Here is an 18166-nt window from a genome sequence, read left to right on the forward strand (position 1 = left end):
AGTAATAAAAATAATAAAATAACTCGTTCATTTTATAGGTATTTATATTTAAAAAGAAACAAAGTATAGTCTTTGAGTGAATTGCAAAACTCTTAGCAAAATAGCTTTATATAGTAAATGTTCTATATTGAAAAACGTAAATATGATCAGAGTATATTAAATTTATTGCTAATGAATAAAAAGTCATTATGTTTTCTTATTATTGATATTTATTTTAACTTAGAAGCATAATGTATCTGAAAAATAATAAAGACTTTGAGTGTCTTTAAACTCTCAAAGCAAAATAGCATCAATGGGTATTGAATGATCATATTAGTGCCTCATTCAGTTCCTAACAAAAATTGTTTGGATCTCATTGATTTCATTCATACATGAACAAATAGACTTAGAAAAGTCAGACTTTCTTTTCAAAGATATTCTGTAAAGAGAATTGCTGCAAATGCCAAAAACGAAAGTAAAAAGAATGAAAGTTTTTTGTTTGCCATTTTAATAAATGTCGTTTTTTTTTTATTCATTTTTAAATATTTTGTAATTTTCATCTTAAGTATTAACGCTTTTGTTTTCGCTTTTCATTAAATTTAATACAATTAATAATACATTTACGAATGTGTTTTTTGTTTCTTATATATTTTTTTGTGTTTTTGTTTGTTTTGTTATATCATTTTTGGGCTGTGTTTCGACTCTATAACGAATGGGGGCAGAATATTTACAATTTGTGTGTGTGTGTGTGTTTGTTTTTTATGGAAGGGGTCACAGTAGTTGTAACTAGGATATGAGAGTTTGGTGCTGATAAAAACAACAAGGAGCACACGCTTAAAACTAAATAAAATTAATGTACAATTAGGTTCACAAATAAATTATCGATATTCTTTATAGATAATGTGTATAGCATCATTATAATTTGTATCGTATTTATTTGTTAGAAGGTTCTGCTTGTTATTATTATTATTATTATTGGCTAGGAATGTTTTCTTACGATTTTCTTTTTTGTGCAAAGATTGTACTAGACTTTTGCGAGCGTTGCTTTGATAGGGCTTCTTTAGATACATACAAATAGTAGTATAGTAGTTAAATAGAGTTTTAATCGAGAGAACTACGCGTACTAGACTTGGCTTACTTAGAGCTTTTAAAGATTTAAAACCAATGGATCACTTTGGGAACGCTTCAACAATGCAAATTGTACTTTTACTCTGGGACAGTTGGACCTTCCCCGATCCGAACCTAATACAGCACCGGAACCGGCCGCCTCAACGCACTGTCCATCGATCCATCCATGCCATTGGGCGTGATGGTGCCCGGCGACGAGCCAGGCGACGATGTCGAGGATGAGGTGTAGAGACCAGCGGCGGCAGCGTTCGCAGAGTGGGCGGCATACAGCGATGGCGCCGAGATGCCCGAATAGATGCCGGAGTAGAAGCTGCTCAGTGAGGTTGGTGGCAACTGTGGCGCCTGTGCTTGGGCCGCCTCCAAATGCTTGTGCGTCTGTGCATTGTTGGCCGCCGCACTCTGATGCAGCTTGGACAGTGCCAGGGGATCAAAGCCGGTGAAATATGGCACCGGATACGGTTGATCCAGATGATGTGAGGGCGCGAAGTACGGAGGCAGCTGATGGAAGGGATTGTAACCACCGGCCGCTGGTCCCGCACCACCGCCGCCCAGCTTCTGTTGTGCCATATTCATGTTCATGTTCATGTTCATATTCATGTTCATGTTGCCCTGCATCTGAAGTGCGCCCTGTGGACCGCCAGCCAATGGGTTCTTGGGCTTGCGACGTGGACGATACTTGTAATCCGGATGTTCCTTCATGTGCAGTGCACGCAAGCGTTTCGCCTCATCGATGAACGGACGTTTCTCGGACTCGGCAAGCAGCTTCCATTCGGCACCCAGACGCTTCGAGATCTCCGAATTGTGCATCTTGGGATTATCCTTGGCAATCTGACGACGTTGCAGACGCGACCAGACCATGAAAGCATTCATTGGTCGCTTGATGTGTCCCTCCTGGCCTGGAGATGTGGCCAGGCTGTGCATGGAGCCATTTCCTCCGCTGCCAGTGCCAGCGCCTGGACCATGTGTGCTGGCCATGCCAAGACCGCCGCCCATGCCGCTACTGCCGAGGCTGCTCTGGCTGCCTAAGCTGCCGGCGGAGCCAATGGAGCTGTTTGGCGATAGCGTTTGCTGTGCGGCAACGGCGTTGTGCATGTGATGGGCCATGTGGTGGCTCATGTTGCTGGCAGCCTGACCGCTGACACCGCCGGGACCAGCGCCCGGTGAACCGCCCATGGCGGCCAGACTGGCGGCCAAACCGCCACTTTGGGAATAGTGCAGCACACGTTTAATATCCATGTCCATGCTGGGACTGAGTTGAGCGTTGCCCAGACCCTGTGAGGCGTAATCGCCGGGCGAGGGCAGCTCGAGACCCTGGCCGGGGCCCAAGTGGAAACCGTAGTTGGGATGTGATGATAATGTAGCCATTATGTTATCGTTTGCTTATCGCTTTGTCACTTGATATTATTGTGTATGGAACCGTAGTGTCTTTCACTCTGTCTTGTTCTCTTTTTGTGTCACTTCACTGTATTCACAATGTTTCTCTTCGTTGTTATTTATATATGTGTTTTTTTTTATTTCTGTATTTACTTGTGCTTGCGTCTGTCTCTCAGTTTTGCAGTTGCTTTTGCTATTGCTCTTGCTGCTGCTTCTGTTCGGCTCAACAGCTACACACTGACTGATTTGTCTGCGCAATAATTGAGACTGACACGACTACAGTCAAATCCAGTTTTTCCTCTGCCAACTCCACCACAGCCATCCGCTCTCGCTGTCGCTCTCGTTCGCTCTCACTTGCCAGCAGACCAGCAGCCGCAGCAGTCGCATTCAACCCTCGGCACAGGTAATTGTATGCGTTGAAGCGAGATGGCAACCAAGTCTTGCCGTTTGTACCCGCATACCTGTGCTCACACAAACGCATACATGCTTGCTTTGGCTCTTGCTCTCGCTCTCACTTACTCTCTGCTGCTGCCGCTGCTGCTGTTGCTGCTTTGTTACGCTGTTTGTTGGCTTTGTTCCATTGGCTCCTTTATATCGGCCGCCTTGTTAGTTGTAGTTGTTGCCCATTGAGGGGTGTGTTCAATAGAATAACTGAATAGCAGCCAGCAACAACAACAGCAACGGCAACGACAACGACGACGATAATAAGAACAGTTCGCTCACTGTTCGTTGTGTTCGGCTCGCTTCGTATTTGGTCGTCGTTGCCTTGTTAGTAGTTTTTTGGGCTGCGCTGCTCCCATTTTTTGCGGCAGCGACCTCATTTAAAGCGCCCGAAACTCCTACAATCTCTCGCATCTCTCACACTCCTGTCTCTCTGCCTCTTCCTCTCTCTATCCCACTGACGCGCTCTCCGCATTGTTCGCTCGCTCTGTCCCGTTCTCTAAAATTGCATTGATTTTTGCGCACACAGTGGGCACACAATTTCCGCTATTGTTTTGCCTGGCGCTGCACTTCCGCGGCATGTATTGTTATTTGTCCGAAGAGAGCTTCCAAAGTGTGAGCGCTAAAACGCATACGCTCAGAGAGCTTGTGTGCGTATGTGTGTGTGTGCGTGTGCCAGTGTATGCAACAGTGTGCGTGGCCCGTTGGCTTTGCCTTTTCAGCCAATCACAATGGCGCCTTGGTGTGAATTTTTGTATGCCCTGGCCATTGTGGGTGTCTGTGTGGCTCTCAGTGCTTGTGTACTATATACAAGCCGCATATACTACATACAATGTGGAAACTCTGAATGTACGACTATGTGTGTGTGTGTGAAAAGCACATTTTAGTTTGTGAAAAGAACATGGAAACACGCTTTCCATTCTCTGCTGTTGTTCGTTTCTTTCTTTTTTGCACACGAAAGGATATTACTGCAATTATTTACTTATTTGGTAAAGAAAAGTGGAAAAGCAAAAGCGACACAATGCGCCACACAAACACAATAACAAAAAAATAAAACGAGACGAGAAATGAGAGACGAGAAAAACGCTCTGAATGGCTAGCCAAATTTATATACACACACACGAACTTATGTACTTATAAACTTTACTTATATGCAAGTGAGTGGTATAGAAAGAGAGAGAGAGAGCGAAAAGCAAAGTGTTTTTCTTGACTCAAGGAGCACAATATGCTCTGTCTCCTAATCAATTATAATGAGTAGCATAACTGAAGTATCTTTATTATGCAACCGCCTTACAATAATACCATATGTTTCAGGACTAAACGAAAGCAAAGAATAATGAAGAAATTACTCTTAACTATTGAAATGTTAGCAATAATACATGTCTCTCACCTGTATTTGTCTGTTGTCCAAGCTGAACTACCCTTTGACGTGAAGGGCATAAAAAGCTTTCAGCGCTTTCAACGTTTCCTTTGTGTTGCCCACCGAAAAAAGTATAAATATGGCAGGACGAAAAAAAAGGAAAAACTGTTGATGTGTTGTGTAATGGAAAAAGTTTTGTTCGCCTAGCGTTTTGCTTTCTAACCATTCTACTTTTCACTTAGCGCACAAACAGAAAGCGCAGGAGGAGAGGGGCGAAGAAAGCGAGGGGCAGAGTTGAGAGAGGAAGACAGACTTTTGCTTTTTGCCATACGCATCTCGCATTTAGCATTCAAATGTTGTACGGTCTGCGAAGGGGGAGCTGTGGGGTTGCCATAGAATAGTTACCGTTTTGATATACATACATTTTTTTAGACGTTTCACTTTTATAAAAATTGAGAAAGGGTCTATTAAGTATGTTGAAATTGAAATGTGCGTAAGAGGTAAAAGAAGACAACTACAACCCTTTGAATTATAAACATAAATAGTATTTTAAAGTTGAGTCAATTTGGCCATTTAAATGTATATTTCATATGAACATCTAAATCTGATCAGGACTTTTGCATTTGTCTCTGTATGTTCTTCAATAGTTTTAATATTATATAAAATATTACGGTTTAAATATTCTAAAATATTGATTTTATATTCATACTTCAATTTAAACCGACCAAAACACAAACATCGAAGATATTAAAGAATGAATGAAAATTCTAAAGCAACTATAAAAGTTTAACCATTATATTTTAAGTAGATCAACATAAAGTTAAGGGTCTATTAAAGTCGAAACTTGCTTCCAGTTTTCTAACTTTCATTACTCTATTTTTTACTGCGTTTTATTATTTTGTTGGTGTGACAGCATAACAACATGACAAGGAGGCAGTCAGGTGTTGTGGGTGCTTATGAGCACTCAATTTCGAGAGTCCAGAGTGTGCCGTGTGCACTGTGCAGTGTCCAGAGGTGAAAGAATAGAAATCAACAGTGTAATTATGAAAAACATTACGATAAATTCCTAACCCTAGAACCTTCAACGTAACCCTTTTTTCCTGATGATTTTTTCGTATGCTTTTCTCTGACGCATTCTACTCTCTTTTATTCGCATTCTCAATTCATTCATTCTTCGCTCTCCGCTGCATTAAAATCCCGAGAGTCGCGCGCTCCATTGTTTGCCATCTGTTGTTGTTGCTGTTGTTTGCCTCGTTTTGTTGTTGTTGTCGTTGTTGGCATTGTGAATTTTTGAATTGTGAATTGGGGCTGCGAGTCTGGTTGGTACAAATACAATTTGGGTTTTTTATTTTTTTATTTCCTTTTAAATTAAATTCCCGAACAATACAGCAAATGTGATAATAACAATGATCATAAAGATAAACAATGGCAAAACAAAAGGCAAAAGTCTGCAAGTCTTTTATATCAATTAAATGAGGTTAAATTGTGTTGACTTTCAGCATTAATTGAATCGTTTTCAATCAGCCTCTGCCCACTACATACGCGTATTTATTTATACATTAATCTCATATTCATTTCGTATACACTCTGAACTTGATTCTAGAGTATTCATCGCACCTGGCAAATACATTCTCCAAAACTATTCCAACTTGCTGTTTCTCACGTAGTCGTGTCCTTTTGTTCACTTTGCAGTTTCCATTTACCATTTACAATTCACCATTTCTCACTGCCCAATTTCCATTCCATTTTCCCATCACACCCACACACTAACATACGCATTTGATTACATTTTCCTAGGCATATGTACGTGTCCATTTGATTACTTAACAGATTTTGCGCTTTTCACGTGTCATTCGAGTTAAGAGCATTTGGCATGCACACGAAATCTACAAATATTTCTTTGCATTTTCCACCATTTCTTTTCCTTTCGCTCGGAAAAATGAAAAATTATGCTGTTATTATGAGCATAGAGTGTAGCTAGCATTGAAATTCATTTCATTTTGAATAATGAACATGTTTTTTGGCTAGAAAGCATACATATATTTAAGACATTTCTATTTATAGATGGTTTAATTTTAATGACTTGACATGAATGTTTGAGCATAAAATGCCAGAGTTTATGATGATTTTATCTTAAGTTTTGCGTAATGGATTCTACATTGAAAACGAGCAAAAAATGTAATTTTAGAAGCTAACCAAATATGCAGCTTCTTAATACTATATAAAAAAAAATAAACTATGCTAAATATAATTAAATTGATACAAAAAAAAAAAAAAAAAAAACACATAGGAAATTATTTAGCATTCATATCTGCTATTTTGTTAATTCAACAGAAAAATGCCTAGTTTTCAGATTAACATATATTTTCTTTTAAATTTTATTCTGCTGTTACAAACTTTTAATCTATTAAATTTATTTATGTTATAAATACATCCATGAAACTGTTAAAGATTAATGATAGAATAAATAGGATATTTAAAAATGATTTAAACTATTGAGTATTATATAATATTATTTTACTATTATATTGTTGCATTATTATATTATATTATATTATTTATATATTAAATACATTTATATATTATATTATTTTACTATTACATTATTATTTTATTAAATTATTGCTTTCTAATTAACCCTTATCCAAGATGAAAATTTTGAGGCAAATATAGTAACAAATAATGAAATTAAATTATTTTTCGTTCACTTGTATGAAAAGGTTTATAAGCCAAATCTTTGCCACATATATTGTAATTATCCTAAATTGCAATTTCACAGAAACCAAGCCGGAAGATGCCAAAGGAACAACTCGCTTTATAAAGTGAAAATTCATAATAGTACCGCCCATAGATATAATAGAATTGTGGACAATCTTTAGGGTTATATAGTTCGACTGTTGTTTAGTTCTGGCGAAAAAAAGAACAAAACTCGCAATAGCCAAGTAACTAGCTATAGAGCTCATCCCATTAGGACTAAACAGGCCACGTTCCAGACAAAGAGCTGAGACGAAAGCAGAGCAAAGGATCGAAGAGGAGACTGAGCCATAGTCATAGTCATAGCCAAAGCCAAAGCATTGGGCGGTCGCATGTGCCAGTCATCGGACTTCCGTTCGCCATTCACCTGTGATTCGACCTGGTCGAAACGAAGCTGGTCAATTGTGCTGTCTCAGCAGCAACATCTCCCGGCATATCTCCTGATGTCTCCTCGCTGCAGCCGAGTCCTTTTGTCTCCGTTTATTGTATGCAATTCAACGGAACTCGAATTGTGTTTGTTGCCCAATGCTGCAAATTGTTTCAGCAAAGGCAAGAAAAAAAACAACAAAACAACAACGAGAACGACAACGAAAACAAAATAAATCGCAACAATAATAAATAATAAATGCATTTTGTTTACATTGTGCATTGCAGCATTTCCGTATTGGCCGGAAATGCTTCACCCGCCCTAGACAATTAACCTTTTTGCTTTGCAAATCTACAAAATAAAAAAAGAAATAATAAATGAAAGGGATCATAATTTGGTCGAAACATGTGTAAGCCCACATGTAAAGTCAGATGAGATTTACACGAGAGAGAAGTGTGAGAATCTGTGTGAGAAGTTCTCGCCCTGGGAAAAATGCAAATGCAAATGCGAATGGAATTGGAATTGGAATTGGAACTGCGATTGCAATTGCTTAAAGAGCTGTCAGAGCTGTTAGAGCGTAGGATATCGATGGCACTCATAAGGCATGCTCGATTTGAGCTCATTAGACTCGACTCTCTCCTCCCTCCTCCCTCACACCCCCTCGCTCCCAGCAGCAATCTACTAGATGTCATAACAGATTAACTAAGAAATGCCTCGGGCATAAAAATTATTGCATGGATCGCAAGGCTTTTGTTCACAATTCTCGCAGACCACCTCAAGCCACTTGGCTAAACGACCTTAATTTCTCAATCAGCGCGAGAAAATAAAAAATAAATGAGAAAAGGGTTGTTGCAGTCAACTTTCGGTAGGGGAAAACAGGAGCCACTTGAAAGCGGCCGGAATTCATCTTAAGTTTCCGTCATGTAATCGAAACGGGCCACTTAAGAGCCAAGATTTCTTTATACATAAAAATTTTTCATTTTCATTTCTTTTTCTTTGCTTTTGCATATCTTGAGCTTTAGGGGTCACTTTTAGGGGTTGGTAATGCATCAAGTGCTTTGGTTTCTTCTAATTTTTGTTGTCGCTCAGCTCGCAAAACGTCGCCGCCACAAAGTGGCCACTCGATGCGACTTCTGGAGTGCAGTTCCGTTTTTTTTTCTCTTCTCATTTTTGCCCAGGCTCCGAATCCCGAATTTCCGCAACACGAATCCCACGGTGTGTGTTTACGACCAACAAGCACAGTTGGAACGATGCCCGTTGAATTAGCTGCCCAAAAAAAAAAATGTGAAATAAAAGTGTCAAAATTCAAAGTTGCTGCGGTTTTGCCTCGAGGCATCATCCATGCCAGATATTTCATCGGGAGCGTGGGCGTGGAAGTGGGCGTTGTCAGCAGGCAAACAGGGTTCGACACGTGGTGAGGCCTGTCAAAGCCAGAGCCACAAATTTCAACACCACAAAGTGTTGACAATCACTTTGATATAAAATTCATAATTACGAAGTAAAAGAGAGAGGGCAATAGAAAGAGAGTGAGTGAGAGAGAGAGAGTATCTCCCTAGTCGTGCAGACTTTGCTGTGGCTTCGTGTAATTAATTTCACTCATTTGCCAAATGGGTTTTGGTTTTTCAGATGCAGTTGGCAATAGTCAAAGGGTTTTATTGCGCGTGTTTAATGCTGTCAAAGATCAAAGCGCAATTTCAGCTAGAAGGAAAATCGCTTCGACACCCAACAACAACAACAACAACAAGTCCACAATCCATCCAATTCCATGGAGTGAGGTCCATTTGTTTGGTTTGTTTGTGTGCTTTCTTTTGGTTTCGCATTTTTAATGCAACTTTTATTATGTTGTGTATTTTCACTCAAGTGATTTGATTTTTCGAATTGAATTTATTTCACGGCACTCTTAAGTATTTGTATGCATACCTACTATCGCCTTTCAATATCTCATTCAGTCAGCCAAGCAGTCAGTCAGCAAAGTCAGTCTGTCAGTCTGTCTGTCGATTGTTGATTTGTTTGTTTAGCGTCTCCCGCGAGACTCAAGTGGCAAAACATTATTTTGTTCAGGAAATTCAATTAAAACTTTGCGGTTTTTTGTTAACACCCCCCGCAAATAAACGTCAAGTGGTTCCCAATCAAAGCGAGGCGTATTCTAACACTGAATCAAAAGTATAAGAGAATGGGAAGAAGAGAAAGTTAACAAAGGAGACGAAGCCAAAAAGCTAGGCAAGGTGTGTTTTAGAGTTGAATAAAAAATGAATACAGTATTCAGCATCTTGAATTTATAACACAAAATTGGAATATTTTCAAATAGTTCATCTTAAATATGCAACATTTTTATACCTGATAAGGTATAACATTGTGTCGACAGAAAATGTGCAGAAAGTAAAGCCTTGTCCGTCTGAATGTCCTGTATGAGCATCTAGATTTCAGACTCTAAAAGATTGAGCTATCATTTTTATTTTGATAGTACTTGTTAAAGTTGTTCGTAGATCTAGTTTTTCAGATTAAAATCATAAAAGATATTCAATAATTATGTTTATATGACATAAAACGGATGCTGCAATCGGGTCTTTGATTGTCAATCTGGTATATTTTGAATGTTGTAGCACATCTGTATGCCAAATGTATACTTTGGTATTAATTAGTATTATTTCGGTAGTTTAATTTGGTAATTTTTCTTTAAGAATCATTACCCATTATTTTGATTTTATTGAATTAGTAGCACGTACTATATCTCATAGTCAACTTGATGTAATAAAGTTTATATTATAATAAACATGGTTTGTTAAACATTTCAAATCCTAGCTTCAGTTTAAACTGTCTTCCACACTCGCTGGCTCTTGAAAGTTGAAGGGTTTCACTAAGCTTGCCAAATATTTATTGTTCAACTTTTCAAGGCTCTCAATAATCCCATTGGCATATAATCGATGAATGATTTCCGAACTGTTTGGCAAGTGCGATTGCAAATGACAGGCGCAGACATTGCAACGAAACCACAAAAATTATTACAAATCTATTTCAAATACTCAAATACAAAATATCTGTTTATTATTTATTTTTGCAAGTAAAAAAGTGTGATACAATATTGTACATTTAAAGCATAGAATGTAATACTTAAGCATACAAAGTTTTGTGCTTTCAGTTACTGTTAGTTGACAGCTTTAATAAATCGCCGAATCGACTAAGCTCTTTTTAGGGTTGCCACCTACATCAGAGTTTATTTCCTGCGCTTTGACAGTGCAAATCAATAACCAAAAAAAAGCTGAAATACAAACAGAGTTAACAAAGGTCAAGCCAAACGCGCAACCCTTGCCATTTACACACACACTCACACCCAATCACACACACACGTCCACGCACACACTCACACCCACACACCCCTTGAGGCTGTCGAAATAAATTGCAAGCATTTTTTCTATGCTTTGCTTTTATTTGCATAAATAATTTAGTTTAAATAAACTCAAGAAACGCTTCAAACTTTTAAGCAAACATTTAAGAAAAGCAGCTAGGAGAAGGAGGAGGAGGAGGAGGAGGCGGGGAGTCCCAGGTGAACTGGCACCCCATAATTCTTATTTAAATGCGCCATTGATTTGAATACTTTTTGCATTTCTCTTTTGGTCTCCCAAAGGACTTTCGTTTTGGGTTTGTTCTCCCAAAGATTTGTCAAGTGTTTGCCCAACGTCGGGCAAAAGAACAAATCCCAAACAATCGCCATTAGTTAGTTTAAAAGAAAAAATAAATAAATAACAAGAACAAGAACAAGAGCAAGAGCAAGAAAAAAATGCAAAATGTGAAAGAAAAAATCAAAGCAATCAACGGCCCGCGACTGCCGCATTTAAAAGTCATTTGCAACGCCCCTCGCAAGCCGCTAAACGTGCCTCATAAACTGATTTTCCACGGAAAATGTCCGCCTGCATTTTCCCTTCCACTCGTTTTCCATTTTTATTGTTTTACAATGTTTGTGTGTGCTGCGAGTGTGTTGTGTGTTGAGTAATTAAACAATTTGCCAACTTTCTCGAGCAACTCGAACTTGAGTTTTTAGCCAAGTCACGACTTTACGAGTTTACAACGCAGGCAAATTAACAAGCTGCGATCATGATGATCGGGATCTTTATGGACATGCCAAAACTCACACGGTTATTTTGAGACTAGAAAGCGCCTTAGGGAGGTCAACCTGAAGAGCCAAATCCTTGCTAAAAACGAGAATAAATAACAAACACAAAAAATTATACATATTTTGAAAGGAAGTGGGCGTCCTTTGCACCCAAAACGCTAGCCAGCTGCCCCATTAGCGAGCACAATGGTGTGACAACAACAATGGTTAGCTGGCAGCGTTTGCTGGCAAAACATGTGATTAAATTGTCGCTTACAATTCGAATTCGACACCTCGCCCAGGACTCTATAATTACCGAGCATACCGAGCACAGGACGAAACACAACCGACGAACAATCGCAGCGAATTGCTTTTTGGGCAGTGCGTATGTCTAAAAGCCAATTCGGTGCTGGGAAAAATGTCAAAGAATTGCGACAAATATTCAAATGTTGCCCATTGTTGTGATCGTGCAAAGGGTTGCCACCATATCATTAACGCCGCTAGCCGCGCTGTGGTGCCCATTGTGCAACCGCAGGCTCAAGGGTTGCGCTCTCGCTGCAAACACTCTCGGCGCTTTCTGGGAACCGTTAAGCGAACGAGTGCAGAAAGCTGACCAGAGCCGCTGCACTGAGAGAAATGCATGACGAATAAGTTCTAAGAGTTGACAAGTATATTATTAAATGTATTTATAATATTAATAGTTTATATTTTATAAAATATATCTAAAATATTTTAAATTCATTAAACAATTCATACATTATTAAAAATATTTATCTATTATTAAATATGTTTACGATATTCGTAATTCATTAAACAATTATGAAGAGCAAGAACATTTAAAATTAAAAGATTTCTCAATGTGGCTTAAGTTAAATTTATTTTAGTGGTAGTAGGCATATATTTTAGTCATTGCATCTTCCTAATTTTAAAGTACATACTGCACTTATTTAATGAGTTTCATCATTTAGGTTTTAAAACTAAACGACTTTTTGTATTCAAGCAAGCAGACAGACAGAAGAATGCATTAAAAAATGTACACTGATACAAAAAATATATTTTTAGACTTAAACGCTTAGGCTAAACTTACTTTTAATTCTTCTTCTTCATGAGTTTAAAAGTTTCCCTTAAATTTTTCGCATTTTCTTTTCCATATCTTAACAGTTGCCCCTAAATTTCTCGCAGTGCATGCAAGTCCTGACTGGTATCCATGCTTGTCACAGCATGTCCTAAATTGCTCTATTCAGCTGCAATTAAAGTCAAGCTGCGCTGCTGAGCAGCAAGGATTCAAAGGATTCAAGTGCTAGATCGCTGCTTTTTAACACTTTCAATGGCAAAGCAGCAACAGAGCATTAGAGCAAAAAGGATCTCAATAGAGCTCTCAGTGTTCCCTTTCTGCTCGCTGCAAACAATGAGGACTAAACGTTTCCGGTGATGCTGTAAGAAAAAAAGAATCCCACGCACCTTCGATCGTAGATCGGCGGATCATCATCATCAACAACATAGTGATCGTCATCATATCGATTTTCGGCCATCTCAAAAAGGATCCTTTTTTGTGTGCACTTGCATCCTTGTTTGGCAGGACAATGAAAAGGTGTCGTGATGCTTCACAACACAGACAGTTGCAATTACGTAATCAAGATGCAGAAGAAGAATACGCAGACGGATGTTGCCAAGCACATATGCTGAACCAGAGAGCGAAGAACTCTCCCCCGCACATATCCTTTGTGAAGGACTTCGCTGAATGGATTTATTGGCCAGACGTGCACAATAAAAATGGTTATTATCATTCAAATGGCGCATTATTGGCACCCTCCAAGTGTCGTTAAGCTGAGTTTTATGATACGCAAACGAATATCAATTAAGGATATACACAAGGACATATGTGGGTGGTTGAAACTGCCTTTATTGCACAGAGTGAACAATGTTTCGCTATTGGTTCAATAAAACTTGAACTAACTTTTTAATCAGCAGACGACACTTTCTCATAGATTGTTGTTCTCCATGCTGTCCGACTTGGGTGCGGTGCCAAAGAACTTCTCGTACTCCTGCTGACGACGTCGCGCCCTCAACTCGCGCTCCATTTGCCGCTTTTTGGAGAAACGCTGATGTATGCGCTTCATCTCCTGCACCTCCTTCATCTCCTCCTTCTCCTCGTCGGTCATATTGAGACGCAAGACCAGAGCTCGCCTTCCATCTGACATAGATTGGCTGTAGTGCATAAAGTTCTTCAGACGCTCCGCTGGCGGCACACTTCGCTCCACGACGAGGACAATGCGTGCCCATTGGCGCTGCCACTCGTTGCGTATTTCGGCAATCTTCTGGTACGTGTTGCCCATCATGGCAATCAACATGTTCACCAGCAACACACTCACAATCACCATGAACAGAAAGAACAGTATCTTTGCCTCGTATTCATGCTGCGTGGACACCATCGCTCCGTAGTAATCCCCAAAGTTGGTCAGCGACATCAGAAACATGGCCACTATCGATTCCATGGGCGAGGGCATCGGATTAGATTCAGCATCCTGATCCTCGGGCGTGGAGGGATTGTCGAACGTAAGAAAGATAATGTAGAAAGCTTGTGAGAAGCCCATCACAAACACCAAATATATGGAAACGAATCGCAGCAAATCTCCCATCACCATGCGGTATATCATCACTACGAAAGGACCCACTGTCTTAAAGCCACTGAAAACATGATAAACGAATTACTTCTAGATACAGATATTTATAATTATAAGTTATACGCACCGACAGAAGAACAGAAAGTAAGGAGCTGTGGTCAACATGATCACAACTGTCACATGGTCATCGATCTCGGTCAGACAGGACACTCGCAGCCAGGGAATGGTCATCATCAGAGCACAAGAAAACAGAAACATAACACGCGATGGAGCTGTCATCTAAGGAAAGTAAAGAAGATTATTTTTAAGTTCTTTATATAATAATAACATTAATTCATTCCTGTACATCAAAGAAATATTCTTCTGCATAATTGCAGGTTTCTTTTTCCTCTACTTTTATTTTCATTTGGCTGCAGATCAATTTATTATGATAAGCTGACTTAAGTTAATGTTGTCTTCTTAAATGATATTTATGCAATGTTGATGAAAACAACATTAAGAATTTAAGACCAAGTTATGGTAGTATCAGTATATCATAATTGATTTTTAATTAATGAAGTTTGACTCTTTTCAATAAGTTGCTTATATCACTTTAAGGTTGATCGTATAGGTACCAAAACAATTTATTATATTATATAAGCGAAAAATATTAACTATAGTAAAGGTTATTCTAATATGTAGTTCTGGATTAGCAAAATATATATAGAGCTAAGATTAATATTAGGAACTTTTCCTGTTTGTTGATAAAATATAAAAATTCATACACTTTTTTTTGTATGAATTCATACATTGCGACAAGTTATCTTAAAACAGAAAAATAATTCCAAAATCATACTTAATAATTATAATAATAATATAAAAATAATGTAATGTAATATAAATAAAGTCGAATTAAGCCGACAAAAAATAACATTTAATTTAAAAGAAAAATGTAACAGCAGCTTTTTGTTCGCTAATTGTTTTGAGTTCTCTAAAATGTCTATTAATTTCTGGAAGCATTTTGCATGCACAAGTTATTGTAATTTTTCTATCACATTTTATTTAATAAGTGATTATTATGTTATGAGAAATTTTATGAATATTTTTCTAATTTTGTAAATTTAAAATTTGAATCTTATTTTTATTTTAATTTCCAACTCACCAGATTCTCGATAAACATTTTATACCCCAAAAAGCGAGCTTCTCTTAGGGCCACAAGCAGATAGAGTATTGCACCAACAAAGTTGATTAACTCGGCTATAATGCGCAATTTGGCCAAATCCGATTCCAGATTCATCAGAGGACACTGCGCATAAGTTTGCCACCAAGCAGGCAGAGTTTCCACCTCATTGGGATCGTAGTACTCAGTGAAGTTGAGCCAAAAGGTTTCTAAGGTATGGAAATCAATTCTATAAAATTCTGCAGTGAAAATACACATAACACTCACTGTATTCAGTGCTGGAAGTGCCTCGCTTCGAATGCTGATTACCCAGCAGACTTCCATTGACATAGAGATCGTTGCGAGCGGTGCCATTTGAGGCTGGCAAGGATGTGCCATCCTGATCCTCATCATCCTCATCTTTAGCCTCGGGACCTGGTCGTAAAATGAAGCTAAACAGCGAGATGAGAAAGTAGAAGGCAAACATGTAGAACTGTTTGTAGAAACGCGACTTGCAGAACGTGTCCCATTTGGTCTTGAGCAGATCGATGACAACGCCATCGAGCAGCTCCAAGTGCTCCAGTTTATCCCCAAAGACCACAAAGTTCAGCACCGAATCCTTGTTAATGTTGCCCGTCTCCTCGTTGATGGTGTCGATCATAAGCAGCGGATACGCGGCACACGTGATGCTGCCCAGCTGCCAATAAATCTCACGCTCAATGCTCATCACATGGAAGAACATCTCAACGCGTCCCAGCTTGGCGGCCAGCGTCAATGGCGTCAGATTCTGAATGTTCTTCACATGGATGTTCGAGCCGACCTCGTAGCCCACGTCGAACATCTCGATCTTCTCGTAGATCACAAGCATGTGTAGCACAGTATTGCCATTGGTGTCCTGGAAATCAGGATCTGCACCTCGAGCGAGCACCAGCCGAAAGCACTCTTCCTGGAAGAGAAATAAATGAGGTACGTATTTAAGAATCAATCTTCATAATTTAAACTGTCTCGAATTCCTAATATTTATTAATTCTATTATTAAAAACCAAATCAATAACGTTAATTATCTAAGATGTTTCATCACCAATAGAATATTTTAATATAATTAAGATTTTCTCTACTTGATATTGATTACAGATACATTAATTGAGCTGATGGATATCCTTGCTTTAACTTTAATATTTATTTAGTCTTTAAGTTTGATTATTTAAGTAAGCAATTATATTTGCCTCTTATAAATTCTTTTTTAGTTTTATTTTCCCAAATTATTTTACAGTATTTGAATGATTATTCAAAAATCTTTAATAATCCGTTTTTAAATATGTTCAAATTTTTCTAATTTTGTGAGAGTTTTAAATACCCGAGAACAAATAATTTAGATTGAATTGCTAAATTATAATTTTTATTATTTTAAGGAAATTATTTCAAAATGTCACTCCACTTGGGCGTTCATTTTTAACATTGCTGAGATTTTTCATAATATGTTATTATTAGATTACTTAAGAAACAGACAAAATAATAATTTAGATTGCATTTTAAATATTAATATTTGTAACAATCAACAATAAACGATTCTTTGGTTTGCTTTAACCCAAGTAGTAAATAGTTGCAATTTATGCTTTATTTGAAATATAAAGCTACTTTAGCTGTTGAAATGAATATAAATGTAAAATTTCACCCACTTATTGATTCATTGTATGTAAGTACTTATGTAGATAACTTTAAATAAGAAATGATGTGAATAGCATTATCTTGGCTCTTAACTTACCTGTGAGAGGCAAGCAGCAAAACTCAGCGGATACTCGCCCCAGTAGACGTATCCATCGTAGTTGGTCATAGGTGCCAATGCAACATACTCATGATCCGGAGAATCTGTGCGCGAAGCTTTCGTGTCCTCCGCAGACATGAAGGCGCCACAGCAGCTGCACAGAAGAAAAGTTAATTAATAGTTAAAGATAAATAAGTGAAATGCATTAACCCACCGCTCCTGCACATCGGCATTTGCATCCAGCAGATACTTGACCATGGCCGGATCTTCATTAACAATGGCAATGTGCAGAACGCTCTCTCCATAATATTCGTCACTCATGTAGATGTCGAGAATAAGCTTGGGATAGAATTTCAACAGACGCTTGGCCAGATCCGCATGCAACGAGGAAGCGTTGAGCAGGCACAGATGCAAGATAGTTTCACCCACAGCGCCGCGCATCTAAAAGATACTTTTTTATATGAGAAGGAAAATGCGTTTATGCTTTAACTCACATTGAGATCCCAGCAGACAAAGCGATATGCACTTGGATTGGAGATGTACTCCGCCTCGGAAACTTCGGGACAATAATCGTGTATGTTGAAATCATCATCGGGATTCTCCAAAGCGCGTATCTCAGGCAATTGTCGAGTTCTTGGTCTGTCTCTATTGCGCAGCAGCACGAGTTTCGATATGGGAAAATAACGGCCAGCGCCCTTGTTATATAAGAAGGGTTCAACCTTCGTTTTGATCGCATGATCAATTTCGGCAAACTGTTTCGTCTGGCAAGCACGTTTCATCATGTCCACCAAGAGGCCACCGCCCTTGAGATTCACAAATTTGTAGAGCGCCTGGGTGGAGACGCCCGCCTGTTTTTTGACTCCGCTGGTCACATTGCTCTCAGTATTTCCCATGCTGGTGTTTTAGCTATTTATCCGATCTGTTGCAATACGATTCAATCTTTAATCACTGCCAATGTTGCAGCGCCTTTTTAATGGGATTTATTTAATTTTTATAACGCGACATTGTGAAATTTTCACTTATTATTTGCGATTTTCCGTTCCGTTGTGCAGTTGCTTCTTGTCTGTTTTTATCCTTCGAACGGGCATCGATTAAACATTCCATTGAATCGAGCGTTGCCAATGCAACAGCTGAACTTGAGCTCAA

At 38.7% G+C, this 18166-nt stretch overlaps 2 protein-coding genes across 2 annotated transcripts; both read right to left on the minus strand.

Moving 5' to 3' along the window:
- Window positions 1–469: 469 nt before the first annotated feature.
- On the minus strand, window positions 470–2733 carry LOC117568062 (SOX domain-containing protein dichaete). The gene has a single exon (XM_034248419.2). It carries the CDS (start codon window positions 2470–2472, stop codon window positions 1222–1224), a length of 1251 nt encoding a protein of 416 aa, XP_034104310.1. The 5' UTR covers window positions 2473–2733; the 3' UTR covers window positions 470–1221.
- A 10742-nt stretch (window positions 2734–13475) lies between these two features.
- LOC117568059 (transient receptor potential cation channel subfamily V member 6) lies at window positions 13476–17913 on the minus strand. Its single transcript, XM_034248412.1, has 7 exons — window positions 17515–17913; window positions 17235–17461; window positions 17021–17174; window positions 15544–16201; window positions 15259–15485; window positions 14245–14396; window positions 13476–14181 (listed from the first exon to the last, which is right to left on the minus strand). Exons 1-7 carry the CDS (start codon window positions 17911–17913, stop codon window positions 13476–13478), a joined length of 2523 nt encoding a protein of 840 aa, XP_034104303.1.
- Between the last annotated feature and the right edge of the window lie 253 nt (window positions 17914–18166).

This window comes from Drosophila albomicans, chromosome 3, assembly GCF_009650485.2.
Source record: "Drosophila albomicans strain 15112-1751.03 chromosome 3, ASM965048v2, whole genome shotgun sequence".
In the NCBI taxonomy this organism is placed as follows: Eukaryota; Metazoa; Arthropoda; class Insecta; order Diptera; family Drosophilidae; genus Drosophila; species Drosophila albomicans.

What these genes read in the sequence shown, in the direction of transcription:
- LOC117568062 (XM_034248419.2), bottom strand. Translation starts at nt 2,472, where the DNA reads ATGGCTACATTATCATCACATCCCAACTACGGTTTCCACTTGGGCCCC.
- LOC117568059 (XM_034248412.1), bottom strand. Translation starts at nt 17,913, where the DNA reads ATGGGAAATACTGAGAGCAATGTGACCAGCGGAGTCAAAAAACAGGCG. An exon ending in TTGTCTGCTGGGATCTCAAT is followed by an intron (nt 17,462 to 17,514) that starts GTGAGTTAAAGC and finishes AGTATCTTTTAG; the next exon opens with ATGCGCGGCGCTGTGGGTGA. An exon ending in AATGCCGATGTGCAGGAGCG is followed by an intron (nt 17,175 to 17,234) that starts GTGGGTTAATGC and finishes TCTTCTGTGCAG; the next exon opens with CTGCTGTGGCGCCTTCATGT.